Raw genomic sequence first — 18,900 nt, forward strand, 5'->3', positions numbered from 1 at the left:
TTTATACTTCACTTTAAAATTCCACAGAGAGGTTTTAGCTAATATGCAAGTAGCCGAGTTTTCTGTCCATAGTGGGCACAGTGTGTTAGGATGTTAGAGAACATGAGACTAAGAGTTCTGAATCACAGCTCACTCTTGGGTCTCAGCTTCATCTATGAAAGAGTGGGATTCAATTACAGATGGCTGATGTCTCTTCCAGTCCTAAAATGTCAGTAATGCAGACGATTAACACTGTCTGACTACTGTAGCAAAGCAAATTATTTTGTGACAAACAACTTTCACAGTTGAAAATGGCAGCCATGGTATTCATGTACCATCTCTATGGTTGGAAAACCATATGCTAACCCTAAGCCCATAGACCAGGGGTTTCTGGCATTGGACGTGAATGCCATTCCATATCCCCATGAACCGGTAAGGAGCTGCAGTTTTACAACTCAGCCCAAGCAGACCCTAGTGTGACAGGACTAGATTCAGCCTCCTAAACAGATGCCAAGGCTTTGTGGAAACAACCTCTCTTCTCATGAAAGGAGGTTAGAACCCCTCCTGGTGAAGGACATGTTTAACGATTGAGTTCTACAGATACTTACTGAGCATGTCCTAACTGCACAATGATAGTGTTAGCTTCTAGAGCGCTGGAAATATTCCTCTCCACCCTCCCACCTTCAAGGATGAACTCCTTACCAGATTCTCTTCTTATTGTGATAACCCCAGGTGACACCTTGCCTAGTACCTGGCTCAGAGTAGGCATTAGAAATGGATTTGAACCAGCCGGGGACAGTCCATATGCTCAGCAGAGTTCCCAACCCAGTGATGTAAGAGAACCTTGGTTGTTTTAAAAAAAATTCATTTTTTACAGGGTTTTTTTTTTGATACATGTATTTATTATGCTGTAAAAAGCAACACTACCTGATTTCATTTAAAATAAATATTTCCCAATTTCAGAATACTTACAATTTATAGTTTCAAGATTAGATTCACTTTGGGAGGTTCTGGAAGCAAATACATTCATAGCTGTACAGTCCCCAGGAAGAATCTATATCCAACCTCAGGTCATTCAGCCCCTGCCAGACAGATAACAGCATCAAACGGCTGATAGCTAATCCAGCTGTGCAGCTAAAGGGCAGTGTGGGGCAGTAGCGGGATACAGCACATTACGCCCAAAAATGAGGTCATTAGAATTGAGACTACCAAAACAACAGTGTATAAGCAGCTTTAAATAAACATGACCATATAGAGAGCTCTCATGATACAGAAAAAGCACGTATGATCCCAAAGCCAAAACAAAGAGATCTTTGGAGTATACTGATGGCAGCAGTTAAGAGCACAGTCAAAAGCATTTAAACCAAGTGTACTTGTTATTACCAGCCAACAGCAAACAGCCAGAGCAGGACCCAGCATTACAGTCATAAATAAATAACCTTATGGGTAAATAAGGGCACATATGACTAAACCACGCAGATTTTGCAAAATCGTTTTGATCTGAAAAAAAGATGAAAACTCTCTTTGTTCCAAATTGATGGTTAGAACCTCTTTTTATTAAAGCCTCCAAATTGCTGGTAACCTTCAAGCCACACAAATGAATCATCTTAATGTTTCATTTTAATCACACAAAGCAAGCTGCTGTTTGAGCAAAGTTATTTCAGTTGATTTCAGTTAAAGAATGTCTATCCCATAGTATCTCTGGGGATAATGCCGTTCCTCTACAGCATTTTGCAAATACTGCCTGTCTGCACGGCTTGGTAGACCCGTGGGGCGGGAACCCAGCAGCAGGGCCGATGCCCGTCCACCAAATCCCCCACAGCACACCCGTGGGAATGGCTTCATGCCTGATGCAGCTGTTAGGGAACACTGGCCACGCTTCCACCAAAGGAGGTGCTGTGTAGGTATTAGGAGGGCAATGGCTGAAGCCACCAACTGAGACTGGAAGCAAAACCCAAAACATTTGGAGGCCGCTGGAGCGGAAAAGGGGCCATTAGGCATGATAAAGGTTGGAAACAGCAGTGTGTGCGGATACAAAAGGAAAAAAAAGGAACTTGCTGAATTTGCCACATTGCAACAACTAGGAGCATTCACGTAGCTGAGGATTTTGCTCATTTCACAAAACACGGCCTCAGAGAAGTCCATTCGTGTGTGTATGTGCCTGTGTGTGTGCTTAATATCAAAAATCCTCATTAGCAAACCCCTTTACCTCTGAAGTACGATAGGCTAAAGCATATGTGCAGTTCCTCCCTAGGACAAACAACGGGTCTCAATTTAAAATTAAATGGCCTTTTCTTATCAGTCCACCAAAAATTATACAATAGAGAAGCAGGAGAAAACTGGAGTGATCTAGTGGTCCCCCAAATAGGTGCAGGCTTTTAATGACAGGTTTAAAAAATAAATGTTAACTGTTACAGTTCCCATACCATCCTACTAACTTTGGTAGCTTAGAGCGCTTATCTGAATGTATCTTTATCCTGAAAGCTGAAACAGACCTTAAAGAGCCGTGGTAGCACATGCTTTCCTTTTCCAAATTTGGCTAATTTGTACTTAGCTTAGTCATCCGTGTCTGGTTCATCGCCTATTGACAAATGGCATAGTTCTAGCTCGGATGCCAGATGTCTGAGGCATTTTCTGACTTACGGTGGAAAACATGAAAACTGCATAGTGTGCCAGCACCCACGTTCCCAGCTCAAGTGAAGAGGCAAATAGCTAGATGTCTGGGAAGAGAGGCTGGACTAAAGGGGATATAGAAAAAGGAACTTTTTTCAAAAGTATTATATAACTACATTCACATAGATATTTTGGTCACCAAACATATCTTGAACAGATTCCCTGATGAAGTCTAATCAGAATTGGTCTATGCCACTAACAAGTTGTTAACTATTTTAATTTTTAAAGAGTCACGTCATGAAGCTGGGTGATGGGAGACATTTAAAACACATAACCCTACGTGCAGATAGTTGTTCAGACACTCTAACTCTACATTTGAAGTCCTGAAAATCACACTCTTTTGCTTCTAAAGGCAGCCTTGACCTATTTGGACAGACTGTACAACAAAACTTCATTTATAAATGCCTAAGTTCATCATACAAATTGAAAAATTCACAAAACACACATAAATATATCATGAAGACCACCACACAGTTAAGCTAGCATTGGTAACTATTTCTTTTACATCAAATTATACAATGCACGAGGTAAATATTGCTCACATTATGGAGGGAGATTGTTTTATTTCTATTTTTTCCCAAAGAGATCAGATTTGTCCTGTGTGTACAGTGAAGAAAACTCCAGTAACACTGAAATGACAAATGTTGTAAAATAGACATCACTACCAGATAGAAATACACATGTTCTTCATAATCATTTTCCACAATTAAATAGGTAAGTGATTTATATTTTGGGCTTAAGACCTTTATAACAATCCATCCAAATTCTTATGGACCGTTTGATTTTCTTTTCCGTTGTCGGAATCTCCTTGAGGCGTGTACTGCACTTGGTATTCCTGGAGGATCTTAAATACATCGTGGTGTCCGAAGTGCAACGCTTCATCCATGGGAGTGTTATTCCACCTAAATAAGTAGCAGAACGTGCACTGGGTCATTAGATAATTCCTGGACAAAGGTGATAATTCAGCATCCTTACATACTAAGTGCAGATCTAAGAGCCGTTCAACTTTAGCCATTTTAGCAACGTTACAAGTAAAAATTAATTGAAGAAAAACAGAAAGGGGCTCGTCATTCAAAAAGTGGTCCCACAGGCAACTTGAGAAATGGGGAGGAAGAGAAAACGGTCTTCTACAGATGGATCTTGTTTACATATCTAACTGCTGTGGGAGGGGAAGTTCTCGTGTTGACAGATACAATAGACTCCTCTGGGATTCCTGGTTTTCAATTTCATAAAAAGCCCACAGGCTCTCCCTTTAAATAAAACCTTCAAGGAAAGTTCAGGTATATAACATCCATCACCCTATCCTTTGATAGAAAATTTGTGTTCCTGACAATTCAAAAATCACGATAAATCTCAGAAGTCTGGAAAGAACTCTGACCTCATTAGGCCCCAAACATACACTGGAGGAGCAAGATCGGCCCCAGAGGAACTGACATTTTCATCATCTCTGGTAAGGATGGGCATCTGAGGGGCTCAAACGGACCACTACGCAACCAGAAAAATAACTACCCTTTCCACTATAAGTGTGTCTCTGGCGTGTGCTCTTCAGAGTGATAGAGATGAAGACTGAAGAGAAGAGAAGAGAAGGGTTGCCAGCAGCAATCAGCTGATCAGCCTTTTGAGAGAGGAGATGATACTATGAAACTCGCAACCCAAGTAAATGAGAGTGCGAGAATCCGTCCCCTAATACTTCACAAACTATGAAGGCTCTCTCTCCAGTTATGTCACTTGTCCATGGCTACCAGATGCTCTGACTCCATTTTTTCATGGTCTATTCTCATCAGCTTCTGGTTTTTCTTCTTTCCGTTTCTCCTTTCCTTTCCGTCTCTGCCTTTAACCTTTTACCCCCATTTTTATGGGGTCACAATATGGAACTGAAAGGTTTTTTAAACAGTCTCAAAAAATATTCTTGGATAAAATTGGGTAATCTTCATTTTTTAAATCAGGTAAGTCATATTTTACATGTATCTGTATGTTTCTCAAAAAACAGCTCCTTTTCCATATTGGCCTTCATTAATTGAGGGAGTCCGTGGCCTTACACTGGGAGGTGGGGGGACTTTCCAGTCATCTACAACATATAATTACCTGTCTTCCTGAGAAAATGGAACGTTAACTGCAAGTTACCTTTTTGACAACTCTTCTTCCATGAAATAATACAAATTGTCAACTTAAAGAACATCACTAAATTCACTCAAGCCTATTTTACAATTTGAGGTGACACATTCTACAAAATAGAGAAAGGAGTTGTCTTGGTTTGGCTTATATTCTAGAATAGCTGAATACCCAGTTACCAAGTTAGTTATTTAGCTAACTTCTCCCATCAGATGGGTACTTCTACTTCCACATTCCTAGAGGCCAATTTAAAGCAAAAACCAAAACGTTTCATACAAAGCACATTCCTAGAGGCCAATTTAAGGCAAAAAAACAAACAAAAAACCCAAAAAGCAAAACGTCTTAATCTTTATAAAGCACAGTAAATGTTTCCAGCCTGTGTTAAAAGAGTTTTAGTTGGGATTATAAACACAGGGCACAAGTTTGGGTAAGGGAAACACACTCTTCAATTTCTTGCTCTAGAAAGAGCTGGTATTACATTTGGGGGTAAAAGGGAGGATTGCCCCCCCGACATGAGGTTTTAGAACATTGCCAACAAAGGTCATGATTAGATAACCCAAGTGTTACTATACTTAGAAAACTGCTAACAATTTTCAGACACATCCTAACTCTTCTGCATTTCTTGCAACCAGCTTGAATAAAACCCAAACTTCTAATTTAAAAACAGTAGAGATCTAACAGCTAGAGTATAATCAGCTTGCTCCAGACTTACTAATACAATCCTCAGATACAATCAAAACTCCTAATCATACCTAACAAACCTCTCTATCAAGTATTTTTTCCTTCAATTCTTCTAAACCTATATTCTCATTACTGGCTCATCCAGCTACATAACACGCAAGTATATGAGCACAGAGCTGAAGTATATATGTATACACACATACGTGTATATATACGCGCGTATATATACACGTGTATATATACGTATGTATATATATACACGTATGTATATATATACATATATAAGCTGCACTCTCAAGCCTCCATCACTGTCCGTGTTGTGGACAGCATTTACTTCAAGATGAATGGAAGTTTGCCATGTGGATCAGGAGAGAGAGGAGAGCAGCAAAATGTATTCCAGGCAGATCTCTCCCACTGAAGACCGCGTGCCCTTCTCTTCTTTCCGTGCCTTCAAATCGCATCTCTTCCCCAAAGCACCGATTAAAATTCAACTCCACATAGCCTTTTAAAACTGACACCAAACAAATCTAGGAATTTCAAGAAACCCCAATATATTCATTTTAGCATTCTGTGACAGTAGTTTTCTTGCACATTTTTAATATGTTCCTGTCAATGTTCATCTTGTCTACCCTGTGTAGTTAGAAGCCCCACAAGGACAAAATTCCTATTTTCTCTTTCCAAACATAAAGTATTGTTTTCTTCATACAGTGTACTGACTGACAGACTAATCTGAAAAATTCTAAATAAGAGACTATCCTTATATGAGAAATAGGATACGGAGGGAGAATGATCACCCTAGCAGAAACAAGGTTTTGTTTGTTGCCTTTGAAAGGCACCACTGCGAGTTCAAGAATGTCTCCCAATATATACATGGTGGATTTAATAAGAACACCTTCACTCATATGTTATAGCCCTGGATTGTAATAAAACACTGACTTGCCATTTATAAGTTAGAAGGGGACGACATAAATTCTCACCTGTCCTTGGGGAAAGGATTTACTTTGCATGCCTCCAGCAAAAATTTAACAACTTCAACATGACCTACAAAACAAAACAAGTAGATTTTAGTATTGAGTAGAAACTACATCTGGAAAAAAAGATGAATGGTTCATAGATTACCCTCTGCAGCAGCTACATGGAGTGCTGTTCTAGAGTCATAGTCTCGCTGTTCCATGTCCATGGCTGATAGAGCAAATCTGAAAATGTGTAAGAACGGCTATTCGTTACATATAAAATTTAATTCACACCTGTAACATTTACCCCATCAGTTCCATCTAAGGTCTTGTGTTCCATCTAAGGTCTCGCTGTCCTCTATCAGGCTCACTGATGGGGATGTGAGGGCCTCTGGGGCAAATGCCACTTCCTCTCTTTTTGGATACAGGGAAATGTTCATTTCTCACAGAATTCAGCTTCATTACATTATTGTTCAAAGAACAGCGACATAACTAAAGTTTGTGCCTCAGAAGGGCAAGAAACGAACACCTATTGCTGAAGTTAAATGCTTTCGCTATTTAAACATTTTACACTATAGTTTACAAGTACTAATCAGACTTCGATTTAATTTTTAAAGTACACTTTTAGAAACAATTGACATAGAACATTATGTAAGTTTGAGGTACGACGTGTTGGGTTTGATACATTTATATACTGCAATATGATTACCACAGTAGTGTTAGCTAACCCTCCCTACAACATCACATAATTTTTTTGTGTGTGTGGTGAGAACACTTAAGATCTATTCTCTTAGCAACTCTGAAGTTTGTAATAAAGTACTGTTGATAGACGTATAATCTGACTTTTAGACAAAGGTAGAAATTAAGCACAGATATTTTTCCATGTTAAAATTCAGTTGCAACTCTATACAAGAGATCTTATGTAAAGTACACAGTCCTATGCAACCTTTCTAACCCCGGTGATCCGCAGAGCACTAAATGCCCCTATCTTCACTCCCCCTTCACCTCCAAAGATGGGAAAGGGAAGGTAAATGGGGACTGAGATAGCATTATTCAATTCCAATGAAACACTACATTAATTAGCCAGATTTGTTGAACAGTCTCCACTTGGGAGAAAAGAGGTCTGGGCTTTTCAGGAGGTAGAAAAGGACAAGACTACACAGGAAGTCTAAGTCACTGGAGATGGGGATTTAACGAATTTGTTCGGATCATTTTCATTAGAGAGAAATGGAAATGAGACTTTGGCCTTAAAATGGCCATTTGCCCAGAAGCAACGTTATAAACCTCTGTAAACCGGATGCTAAGCCATATGCCACCATGTTAACATACCTTCGAAGTGCAGATACATCTCCAGTATACGCAGCGAACAAAAGGTTTATCACTGACTTCACCTGTGAAGAAAAGAAAGTTCAGGCATCCACAGGGGAAAATAAACATATAGAATGTATTCCTGTCACCAGTAAGTGACTTCCATGTGCTCTGAACACTTCAGCTGGGTCACACGCAGTTATCATAAGTACACATCTATAGCCAAACAGAATACCCATGTGTGATTTTTTTTTTTTATTGAAATAGAGGATTAGGAGAGAAAACTCATCAATAAAGATAAGCTATGTGAAGGAAGGAACGGAATGACACTGGCACAGACGTGGGAACTTGGGACCTGTGAAACACACACAGGGCAAATGAAAACTATTCAGAACCTTTCTAATTTGGTTTGTCTCAGTATTTTGAGTGGACTTGTATACTCATAAGATTCACATCACATCTTCTTTAGAAACTAAATCACACAATATAAACACCCAATCCCTGCCAGCAATCACTGTCCTCACCAATCACCAATCACTGTCTTCTTTGGAAATCTTATGCGACAACATTCAGTATTAATCACCTTAAATTCACGGACTATACTACACTGGAAAAACAGTTGTCCGTACAATGCCCAGGTAGTATAAACTGGGGGCATTCTCAGAGCCTAGGACACTGCCTCTCCTCAAAAAGTGGGTAAACTCCCCCGATTTTAAGTCACTGCTAGTGAGTGCTCCAAGACTTCAAAGTGTATCTTTTGACAGCTATCCACTTGTTTGTCCTTAAAGCTAAGGAAAAGGCTAGATATCCTAAAAGGTCCTTAGATTTTGGTTTGCTTTCATAGAGACTTTATCCAAACCTGTGTTTGAGAAACTATTGAATAACGCATGTAAATACTTCATGAATTCCGACTTTTGTCTTTTGCAACTTCCAACTGACACTGGACTCAGTGGTAGAAAACAGGAGTTTAAGTGGAAGGATAGATAGTAACCCAGCTATCCACCAACAAAGCCATAGGCCTGGGAGCTGTGATTTCAATAGCTTAACCTGGACGTTCCCCCTTTCCACAACGGCTTCCCTTTCCCCAGGGCTTTCCTTTTAAATCAATCTGGAACTAGCCATCGCTGGACCTCTCTAGGTCAGCATGTTCACAATGCGCTCTGTAGAAATTGTCCACAATGCTCCATTAAAACAAGGGCGGGGGGAGGGTCCTGTAGTCAGGTATTTTCTTAAAAGATTAAAATCCCATTCGTAGAGATTCATGGGCATATGAATTCTCTGTAAAGTTCTGCAGTACAGGAACCTAACTAAGCACACTCCCCAAATTTTACTATTGTTGTTGACATTACTCCAGAAAACCTTACTCTAATTCCTTCAGTCCATTTGCTTCCCTTGCAGCCACTCTTTACTACTCCCGCCCAGCCTGCACTCTGTAGTTAATCTCCTGCTAATCCTAAATCCACAACACTTCTCACTGGAGGTGGAGGGAAAAGCTTAACAGAATCACACAGAATGTTCTAAAAATACATATAAGCATCTCCCCTCCCATGTAATTGTCCTATTCCCACACCTCAATTTGATACATTTCAGGAAAAACAGCTTTTTGAAAAACGTCCCCAGGTAGTTTTGATAGGCACTCTTCTGGGTTACGAACCATGGTTCTAAGTGCCCTTAATTTTTTTTCTTTTCTTTTCTCTTCTTTACTTTTCTCTTTCTTTTCTTTCTTGCTTTCTTTCTTCCTTTTTTTTCCTTTCTCTTTCCTTTCTCTTTTTTAAAATATGAAATTTATTGTCAAATTAGTTTCCATACAACATCTCTCTTTCTTTCTTTCTCTGAAATTCTCAATTCCCCTATGCTCTTGTGCCCACAGAAAAAATACTGATGAGCTATTAGAAATTATTCCTCATGTTTCCAGCTGGTCTCTCATCATTGCTTGACAATTTTTTTTTCTTATTGATTCCCATCCCCACTTTCTTCAGGCCTTTAATACCAGTGGTGCCCCCTAAAACAGATGACCCTGACCACAGATTTACTAAGAGAACCAACTGTCCTCACTTTTCCTTCCTCTATTATGCAAAACATCTGTTTCTGATACCCATTTTCCCTTCCTTCTCTCCAAACCTCAAAGCAAAACAGATCTATCCTTTCTCATTTCTGAGACTAACTTCTTTACCTATTCCTTTAAACATATATCCTCCAGATTCCCTAACCTTGCTCCCTCATTTATCCTTTTTGTTTCTAGTACCTTCAACCTTTCCCTCCTTCACTGGTACCCTTATTTTTGCCTTAATACAGACACAACTTCAGCCTGTTTTGAAAAAACAACATATAACCCTACTGTTACCTCCTTTCAGTGCATATTTTCTGAAAGTAGTTTGTATTATTAATTCCCTGCCAATTGCCTCCACACCATTACCTGTACTCTCAAAAGCTCCAGCGGCCTTCTGAAGCCCTGCTTCTTGATGACCTCCCCAACAAGCCCTTGTCCTCTTACTCCTTGTCTTTACACAGTGTTGATTACCCAGATCTTCCTCTGGTTTGCTTTTATACAGTTATCTCCCACTTTCCACTACCGAATAATATGCCAAAGGCAGTCTCCATTTTTTTTTTTAAGTCTAATTTTCCTCAAAGGTCTCATACATTCCTTTTGCCAGAATGATTTCCCAATCTACGTCTTTAATCTAAATCTTTGTTCCTAAGCCTTAACTCAACAGTTCCACTTGCTTGTCATACAGCCATTTCAAACTCAGAAATAGCAAACCTCCCTACAGCTCTGATGGCTCCCCACCAAGAGTCCATCTCCATCTGCCCACTTGACATTGCCTCTAGGATGTTTAACAGGCATCTGAGACTTACACAGAAAATAGAACTTGATTTCCACCCCCAGTCCCAGTTAGTTCCTCTTATGGTCTCCCTCATTTGGGGATGACACTACCAGTCACCCAGTTGCTCAGGCCAAAACCTGAGTTAGCATGCTGCATTTGACCGCACAGGTTGACCCCTCCTCAAGGATGCCTGACCAAGGCGCCCAGCCTGAGCTCCTCTCACCCAGCTGTGGTGTCCAGCACCCAAGTACATCTGATGGGAGGAAGGGAGCCTTCTTCATACAAATGTGCTGAGAGGGTCTGCTTATGCAAAGGCAGAACTAATTCACACAAACCCACCATATAGACCCTGGCGATATTCCTTGAGTCTATTTCTCATAACCCACATCTAGTTCATCAACACATTTGCTCTACCTCCAAAATATACGTGGAATGAAACAAAATATATATGGAATCCCATCACTTCTCACCACCTCCCTTATATCGCCCTTGGCTCTGAACCACCACCTTATCTATCACCTGGAAGCCTGCCATAGCCTCCTAACTATTCATTCCCCTTGTCCGACTCTGCTGCTACAGGGATCTTTTGAAAACAGATCATAATAGCACTCCCAGTGACTTCCCATCATACCTAAAAAAATTCAAACTCTTCCCATGGCTTTCAGGACACCAAATGCCCTACTCCCCAGTTACATTGTTCTTCTCATTCCCGATCACTCTGCCCTGTGCAGTTCTCCACCGGCCAGGCAGTCTCCTTGCTGGTCTGGGGGCTACCCTTGCTGTGCTGCTGGGGATGCCCCTTCCCCAGAGAGTGAGGAGGCTCCCGCCTTCATTTCATTTAGGTCTCTACTCAAATGTTACCTCACAGATTCTAAAACACTGCCCTCTTTTTCATCATCCCTTATCCCTAACCCTTGCTTTTTCTCTTCAGAGCACTTATCATTGACATTATCTATCTATCTATATCTATACATATAATCAAATATATGTAATTATATATTTGACATTATATATCTGACTCTATATATATATGTGTGTACACACACACACACACACATATATTTAAACTTGTTTGTTGTCTCTTTCGCCCATTACATGTAAGCTCCATGGGGGCAGAGACCTAATCTTTACCCCACTATACCCCAATGCCTACAACACATAATTGGTGCTCATTAAATATGTGTTGACTCAAATCAACACACTGTACACCTTAGACTTCCACAACATTATACATCAATTATACTGCAATGAAAAGAATCCATTTACTGGCTAAATCAATATTCTCTCCCAAAACATCAAACATATTCAATTTGTTACCATCACTTGGGGGATTAAATTATAATCATTATTAATTCTCCTGCCTCCCTTAACTTTTACCTCAAATATCATTACTAAATTTATTCAGTCCTCCTAACTGCTGCCTCTGCTTCTAGTTCTTCCACCTGCCAGAACTTTCCCACATATTTCTACCCATCTCAAAATACTGCTCTGATCAGTTAAAGGTTTCCCAGCAAGAGAGTGTCAAAAAGTTCCCAAATCAATCTTGATAAAGTTTAAATTCTTTAGCCTTGCATTCAAGAATCTTCACTCTGGCTAACTCATTTTTCTCTTTCCACCTCAACACAACAAAACTGGTCTTAGTACTACTCTTGTTTTTATCTGTCTATGCTCCTTTTTCTCCTTTTGGGAACACCTAAGATTCCTAATCAAATCCTTCCCTTCCCTCAAGGGCCAGCTTGAAAGCCTTTGAAAGCCCCTTCTTTGCTACCATACTTCCGCAGGCATCTCATCCAGCATTCCATGTGACTTGTTGCCAGTTGCCTACATAGTGTTTGTGACGGCATATGCCAAGGAGTCATCAAATACCGTATCTTCCTCTACAACCCTTAATGTACCTTTCGCTCCTACTAAGCCACAGTACATACTTTTTATTGCCTGAAATCATCTTTTCTCCACCCATTTTTCATTACAGTGTTCATTCTTAGCTCCTCTTCCTGAGCCCTACCTCACAATCTCCGGTCAGAAATCATCTCTTTCTCCTACATTTGCCTCATTGCAGCACTATCACACATTATATATTTACTTGCGTATGTTATCTCCTCTTTACTACTCAAGAGAAATCCAGAATTTTGACGTGCACACCACTGATATATTAACCACCCATAGTTCTTATTCTTTAAGGTATATTAGTCCTTCTGAGCAATAAATCCCTGATGTTTATTCCAGTGACTGCATGCATGCACTAAATCCTGTTTAAAATTCTGAATTTAGACCAAGCTAGTTTGAAGGGATTTTATTATACATTGTATGTATCACTTAATTATTCAATATTTCCGAAGTTCTACAACTCCTAATAAGTCCCAAGAAAGGCTAATTTTAGAATATAATCAGTTCATTGAGAGTATAAGAATACTTTGTTCATAAGCATGTTTCAGCTCAGAGAGAGAAACATAAAATGAGAATAAATCAGAACACTGTAATGTACAGAGGCTTTGTGACTTATCGGCTGGGGGCAGGGGGAGAGGGAATACTAGCTTGCGTTAAAACAATTATTAAAGAATAACATGGAGTTTAGTATTCTTCCCATGAAAACAAAGGCTAGTTGCAGGGCTGATTTAGTACAAGTCCCTGATCAAGACAGGAATGAGCTTGATCACAAAATGAGTGCCATTCACTCCAAGACAGAAAAACACAGGCACAGGCACCATTTAAAATTAAAGCCACATTTACTCCAGCAAATAGTCACATATATTTTTAAGGTTTGCATAAATCACGAAATGAGCTATGGGTAGAATGCCAAGAAAGAAAATGGAAGTTTAACAGTTTTCAGACAGCAGATGGGAGTGTTATTTCATTTAGGGACAGTCCAGTCCACTTCCTGGTCTTGTTAAGAGAGTGCCACAAATATTCCCAGCTATCCTGTCACACCCTCTGGGATGACTAGCATTGTAAACCAAACTGAAGGAGGAGAACACCCTATTAGATGATGACTCATGCAACCCAAGCCAGCTCTTCCAATGGATGCGGGTGTGCTAACCATTGATCAAGTCTCGTTCTCCTAATTCCCCAATGGATACTTGAGTTATGTTACTTTTAAAATACCTTGATATCAAGAAGGCCAGTCTAGAAAGCAATGACTTAACAGTAACTGCTGAGACAGTCATTGGTTTGATGCATTATTCCTCAGTACAAAGAAGCAGAGCATACATAGTTCAACAGGGGCCTACAGAAAGGAAGGGCTCCAGAGTTTAATGTATGCCTCCCCATAGTAAAGAGAAACTTCACCTGGGCATGAAGTTTCACCTGGGCATAAACCATGACAAATTAAATGTCAACCAGTTTTCCCTTCATACTGCACATTTTCCAGTTCTACTACATTTTCCTTATCAAATCTCTGTGTCAGAACCTCCCAGAACCAGACAACCTTATCTTAGTTTATTTATACAAAGTCATGACAACAGTAGGACAAAAATGTTACAGTTCACATGAGGTCATTTAACACTAGCATGCTTGGCATAGCCAAATAGCATTTCTTTTTTTTTTTTCCAAAACAGCTAGAAGCAGTTAGAGACTCTGTCAATTTTACAAGTCTAAAACAAGACATTCCCAAACCTCCAATCCTATCATGCTATTCATTTTAAGCCTGTTTAAGAGTGGAATTATGTGACTTTTGTCTCATCTCAAATGCCTTGATTCTGTACCAGTAGCAATTAGAATTACATGATCATATCACTTTGCACTTATATACTGCGTGACCTTGAAAAAGTCAACATTTTGAAAAGCTGTAATTGTTTTTAAACATTCCTGACAGGCTGGCTGTAAAATATAATTATAGATTTTTTTACTTATTACTACCGTTGAGGTTAAGGGCGTTGGCTCAAGCTCATATAGCATTTGAATTAGTAATGTAGCTGGGCTACATTCTCAATTCTGTACAACTAGACCACGGTGATGTGAGTCCTTAATAGACCTCAGACTGTTATCCAAAGGACAGAAGGAAACCGAAGGATTAAATAGCAATTTAGCTCTAATCCATAAAGGTCCTTTGCTAAATATTAGAAGGAAAGAGGGGAGGGTGGAAGGGAAGAAGCAGAGAAGAGAGACAAAGAGAGAGGGAGAGAGGATTGACTCATTAGCTTTACACTTTACTCCAGGTATTTTATTTCCAACTCTGCTACCAACTGCAACACTGTAGTTTCCCTTGTTTTTCATCATTAGTTTCTGCTTAAATACAAAGACTAATTCAGCCCTTTGGTTAGGAAAGGCTTTAATGAAAAAGAGCAGGTAACTGAAAAGCCATCCTTGTGTTCCCACCACTTCCAGTTTGACGTAAGCTGCTTTCTCATTTCCAGCTCACTGAAGTATCTGTTGCTGTGGAACAGATACTCTTCTTCGTCTGTTAAATAAACCATCATCATTCCAGATCCAGTTTTGTTTTAAAAGCTTCACGCCAACTTGGCCTTTAAGAGCCTTTAAATGAAAAAAAGTTTGAGGCCTTCTTTCATAAATATTTTTCTTAAGGGCAGGTTATTAAGAAATACAAACCTATTATAGTATAGCTAAAGAAAAATTTTAAGTTGTCAGCAAATGTAAACTAATCGCTTGCCAACAAGGGTAGAGATATAAACCTGCACAAGGTGTATGTGAAAACATTTCCTCTTTCCCTTATTTAATATTCATATAAATATTTAACATGAGCTTATTTAATATCATATGGACATGTAAAACAAAATTATACTACTTTTATGATTAGAAAGTCGAGGATGAGTATGAGGCTACATGTTCCTAAGCTTTTCCACCGACTTATTCAGACACAAATATTAATCTACTATATAGAGACAAAATTAATCCAAACTGACACGATCAGAGGATTAGAGAAAATCCTTTAACGGAATAACAGTTCAGCAATCTCATGACATTTCCAAATTTTTACACAAATGCAGGAGGTTAGGTTCTCATACAGTAATTTTAATAGAGAGGAATAAATTGAACAGTAGATTTTACTCTAAAGAAGAGTACAGAAATTTCACTTACAAAATATAACCTCAAAATGGCAGCTCCAAATACTGCATTCTGCTCTTGACTAATGAGTAAACAAACTGTCCTAAGCGTACCATTTTCAAAACTTCTCAATGAACAGATTAATCTGAAATATTTTTACTTACTCTTAAACTAAGAAGTCACGATTCTATCAAAGAAATCTGACAACCCGTGAAGATAAAAATTCAGATTATACACTAGTTAGGGAAAAAATAGCTAATATGAAGCACCTACTCTCTCTGGACTGAGCTAAATGTTCTACGTATTATTATGCTATTATTACTCAAAGGATTAGGAAACTGAAGGCTAATGCATTTAAATTAACTTGAGCAAAGTAATAATGCTGGCAAGTGGCAGAGTGAGAGCTCACGACCAGCCTGACGCTGGGATTCGTGCCGTCTACCACTACAAGGGACCTCCTGGGCCAAGAGATTTCCTGACAAAACATGAGATGAGATTTCCTCACCAATACAATACCAAGACTAAAATCAGAAAAGGGCAACTAAGGGAAAATTCATGGGGAAATCAGAGATACTAATTTTCTGTTGAGGTGCTAACCAAACTAACCAAAAGGCATTTTGTTGTTAATTGAAAAGAAAATAGAGGATCAAACAAATATTCAATTTGGCATATCAATGCCACAAACAGAAAAAAAGTTAAAGATATCTTCATTCTTTGCTTTGAAGTATCTAAAAGTGAAGTATGAGTTTTGGGTTAATGTGAATACAGCAAATATATGATTGCTACAGAATTCGCAGCAAATAACTTATCTCAGTGGCTCATGATAGTCTGGTAAATGCCAATGAATGGCCTAAAAAGATACCAATGGGCCAATAAGCAACCCTCCTTTTATATCCAAGCATAAAAGCAGCTAACAAACTATCTTTGCATGGCATGACAAAGAGCAATCCTAATTAACAAGTCAGCAACAAAAGAGGATAAAAATCAAAACGAGCAGGGACAAAGGCAGCTTTCTCTGAACAGAAGTGCATTTTTCATGTGGCAAACCTAAGAGTATTTGTACTGCACAGACAAGTATCAAAGTTTCATATTCACTTTCTTCCCGGTTCTCTTTCTCTCTTATACAAATATTTGTAAAACTCCATGAAGATTAGTTAACATTACATTAGTGTGTTCAAATACAGGACAAAGTGCCACACTTCTGGGATGATGAAGTGTCACGTTCATTTATAATTATGAACTAAAAAAACAAGTATGTAAAACCCCAAAAAGTCAAAGAAACTAAAAGCAAAGAATAAGACAGGAAGAAAAGAAACTGGTCACCAAATCTTTGTACATAATACTTTAAAAAAAAAAGGATCAGGGCAACTACAATCAAAAGATTCTCACACTGTCTGGTATAAATTTAAAAATAAATATACACAAGGTCCCTGAAAAGAGATGGGGCTCTCTTTTTGCCAAAAAACAAAACAAAGATTTGGCAGCAATAAACCCAGAATTATGTTTTCAATTTAAATGATCCAGCTCTCCTTTGTACGTCCTAAATATTGCTACTACAACAAAGCAAGGCACAGGGACATGAATATTCATTCCAACCACAATACATTCTTACTGACTGCTTTGATTTTAGAAATTTCTCGTTTTTGTTGGTCTCCAGAGAGCCATACTTAATTTTCTCCATTCTTCAATGTCTATTTTACAGTTCTATTGCAGGAAGTGTGACATGCGAGCTTTATGGATAACACACAGAACAAGCACAATAACAATATGTTTCTCTAGTGTTTTCATTTTTCAAAGGACTTTCATAGGCATTGTAATATCAAATTATGATAACAGGCTCCTCTAGCACATAATACAAGGAGCCTCTGGAGAACAGGATATTTTTAAGATCCTCAAAAATAATGCAATGTAAGACTGTATGAAAAAAATATATATAATTAGGCCAAAAAAAATTACTCCATCACCATCCTCAGGGCCTTATCATGAGACTGCTTAGCATGTATCTGTATTTTAACATTCATAATTACTTTCGGTAACATTTTATATGAAGGAAGGAGAATGGACGTGGCAAAATTATATACAGCACTCACCTGTTAGTGTAAGTTACATTAGTTGAAAATTCTTTAAGTAGAACCAAATTCTAAAAGGAGAAAAGCCTACATTCATGTCTTCTATGTAGGGAGCGTATAAAGTAGATTCCAAAGCCTACTTTTAAAATCACTATCCGGTAAATGCTCTAAAATCCCTTGCCTGATCTTCTGCAGCTCCTGAACCTAAATTTGGAATGCAGCCACAGGATAATGGCGGGGGGGGGGGGGGGGCAATAGAGCAGATTAGCATCCCTGCAAACCCATGGTACCAACCTCAATAGTATTGTGACAACTACTGCTTTATTTCCTTCAGCTCTGCCCCACCTTCCAAGAATAAACATTTCCTATCTTCTCTGTGCCCTGAAACCGCACAGCCTCCCTCCAACTCCACAACTTATTCTCAGCATAAAGGCTTTCATCCACTTCAGGAAAATGGAAGCCAATGGGCAGAAACTTCCTCAACTTCTCCCTACCATACCTACCTACTGCATACCTACCTACCTGCCTGCCTCTCAATGTCCTATTTTATTGAAGGAGATACTCTTCCTCCTACCATACCTAAATCCTCCGCTGATGCCGAGAGCTCCATCTCTTTCCAGAGACATCACTTTGTTGTCCATTTCCTCTTTCTTGTATCTATTTTAAGCTCTCCTTCTTTACTGGGTCTTTTCTATCAGCAGCCAACCCTGCTCTACTCCAGTAGTTCCCCGGCCTTCAAATCTCAAAGCCAAGAAAATTTTAATAGTGGAGAGGAGATTACCAATATGGGCCACCCATTTCTTATTTTCTGAGCACAAACAATAAAGAAGACTACTATCTACTAACATCATTTACTAAATAAAAAGACATTTTAGCACCAAAAGTAGGAAGGACATTATGTAAATGGACACCTTCATCTTATTTAATGCTTATCTGTTTTGTACGGTTGACTCTTCCAAATTTCTTGCAATACTTTCTCTCCTGGACTTCTATTATGGTATGCTGGATTTTCTCCTAATGGGACATTTTTCCCCAGTGGGAAACCTACTGTTCTATCCTACTTTTTATTTTTAATGTTAAATTTTGAGTATCTGTTACTTCGTTTTTAAAAAATGTTTATTTTCGAGAGAGAGAACACAAGTGGGGAAGGGACAGAGAAAGAGGGAGACAGACGATCCGAAGCAGGCTGTGCTGACAGCAACAAGCCCAACGTTGGGCCATAACTCATGACGCCATGAGATAATGACCTGACCCAAAGCTGGATGCTCAACTGACTGAGCCACCCAGGCACCCCTATCC

The 18,900-nt window shown here is 39.1% G+C and overlaps 1 protein-coding gene across 2 annotated transcripts in view; it reads right to left on the reverse strand.

Moving 5' to 3' along the window:
* Nucleotides 1-1,513: 1,513 nt before the first annotated feature.
* GLS (glutaminase) overlaps nt 1,514-18,900 on the reverse strand; it is an 83,740-nt gene continuing 66,353 nt past the window's right edge. For both annotated transcript variants that reach the window (XM_058711040.1, XM_058711065.1), the window contains 4 exons: nt 7,728-7,789; nt 6,565-6,641; nt 6,423-6,486; nt 1,514-3,554 (listed from right to left, as the gene is read on the reverse strand). In XM_058711040.1, the coding sequence (XP_058567023.1) occupies nt 3,398-3,554; nt 6,423-6,486; nt 6,565-6,641; nt 7,728-7,789 (360 nt within the window). In that variant the 3' untranslated portion in view covers nt 1,514-3,397. The remainder of the gene's footprint in view (nt 3,555-6,422; nt 6,487-6,564; nt 6,642-7,727; nt 7,790-18,900) is intronic.

The sequence above is a fragment of the Neofelis nebulosa genome, chromosome 2 (genome assembly GCF_028018385.1).
Source record: "Neofelis nebulosa isolate mNeoNeb1 chromosome 2, mNeoNeb1.pri, whole genome shotgun sequence".
Taxonomy (NCBI): domain Eukaryota; kingdom Metazoa; phylum Chordata; class Mammalia; order Carnivora; family Felidae; genus Neofelis; species Neofelis nebulosa.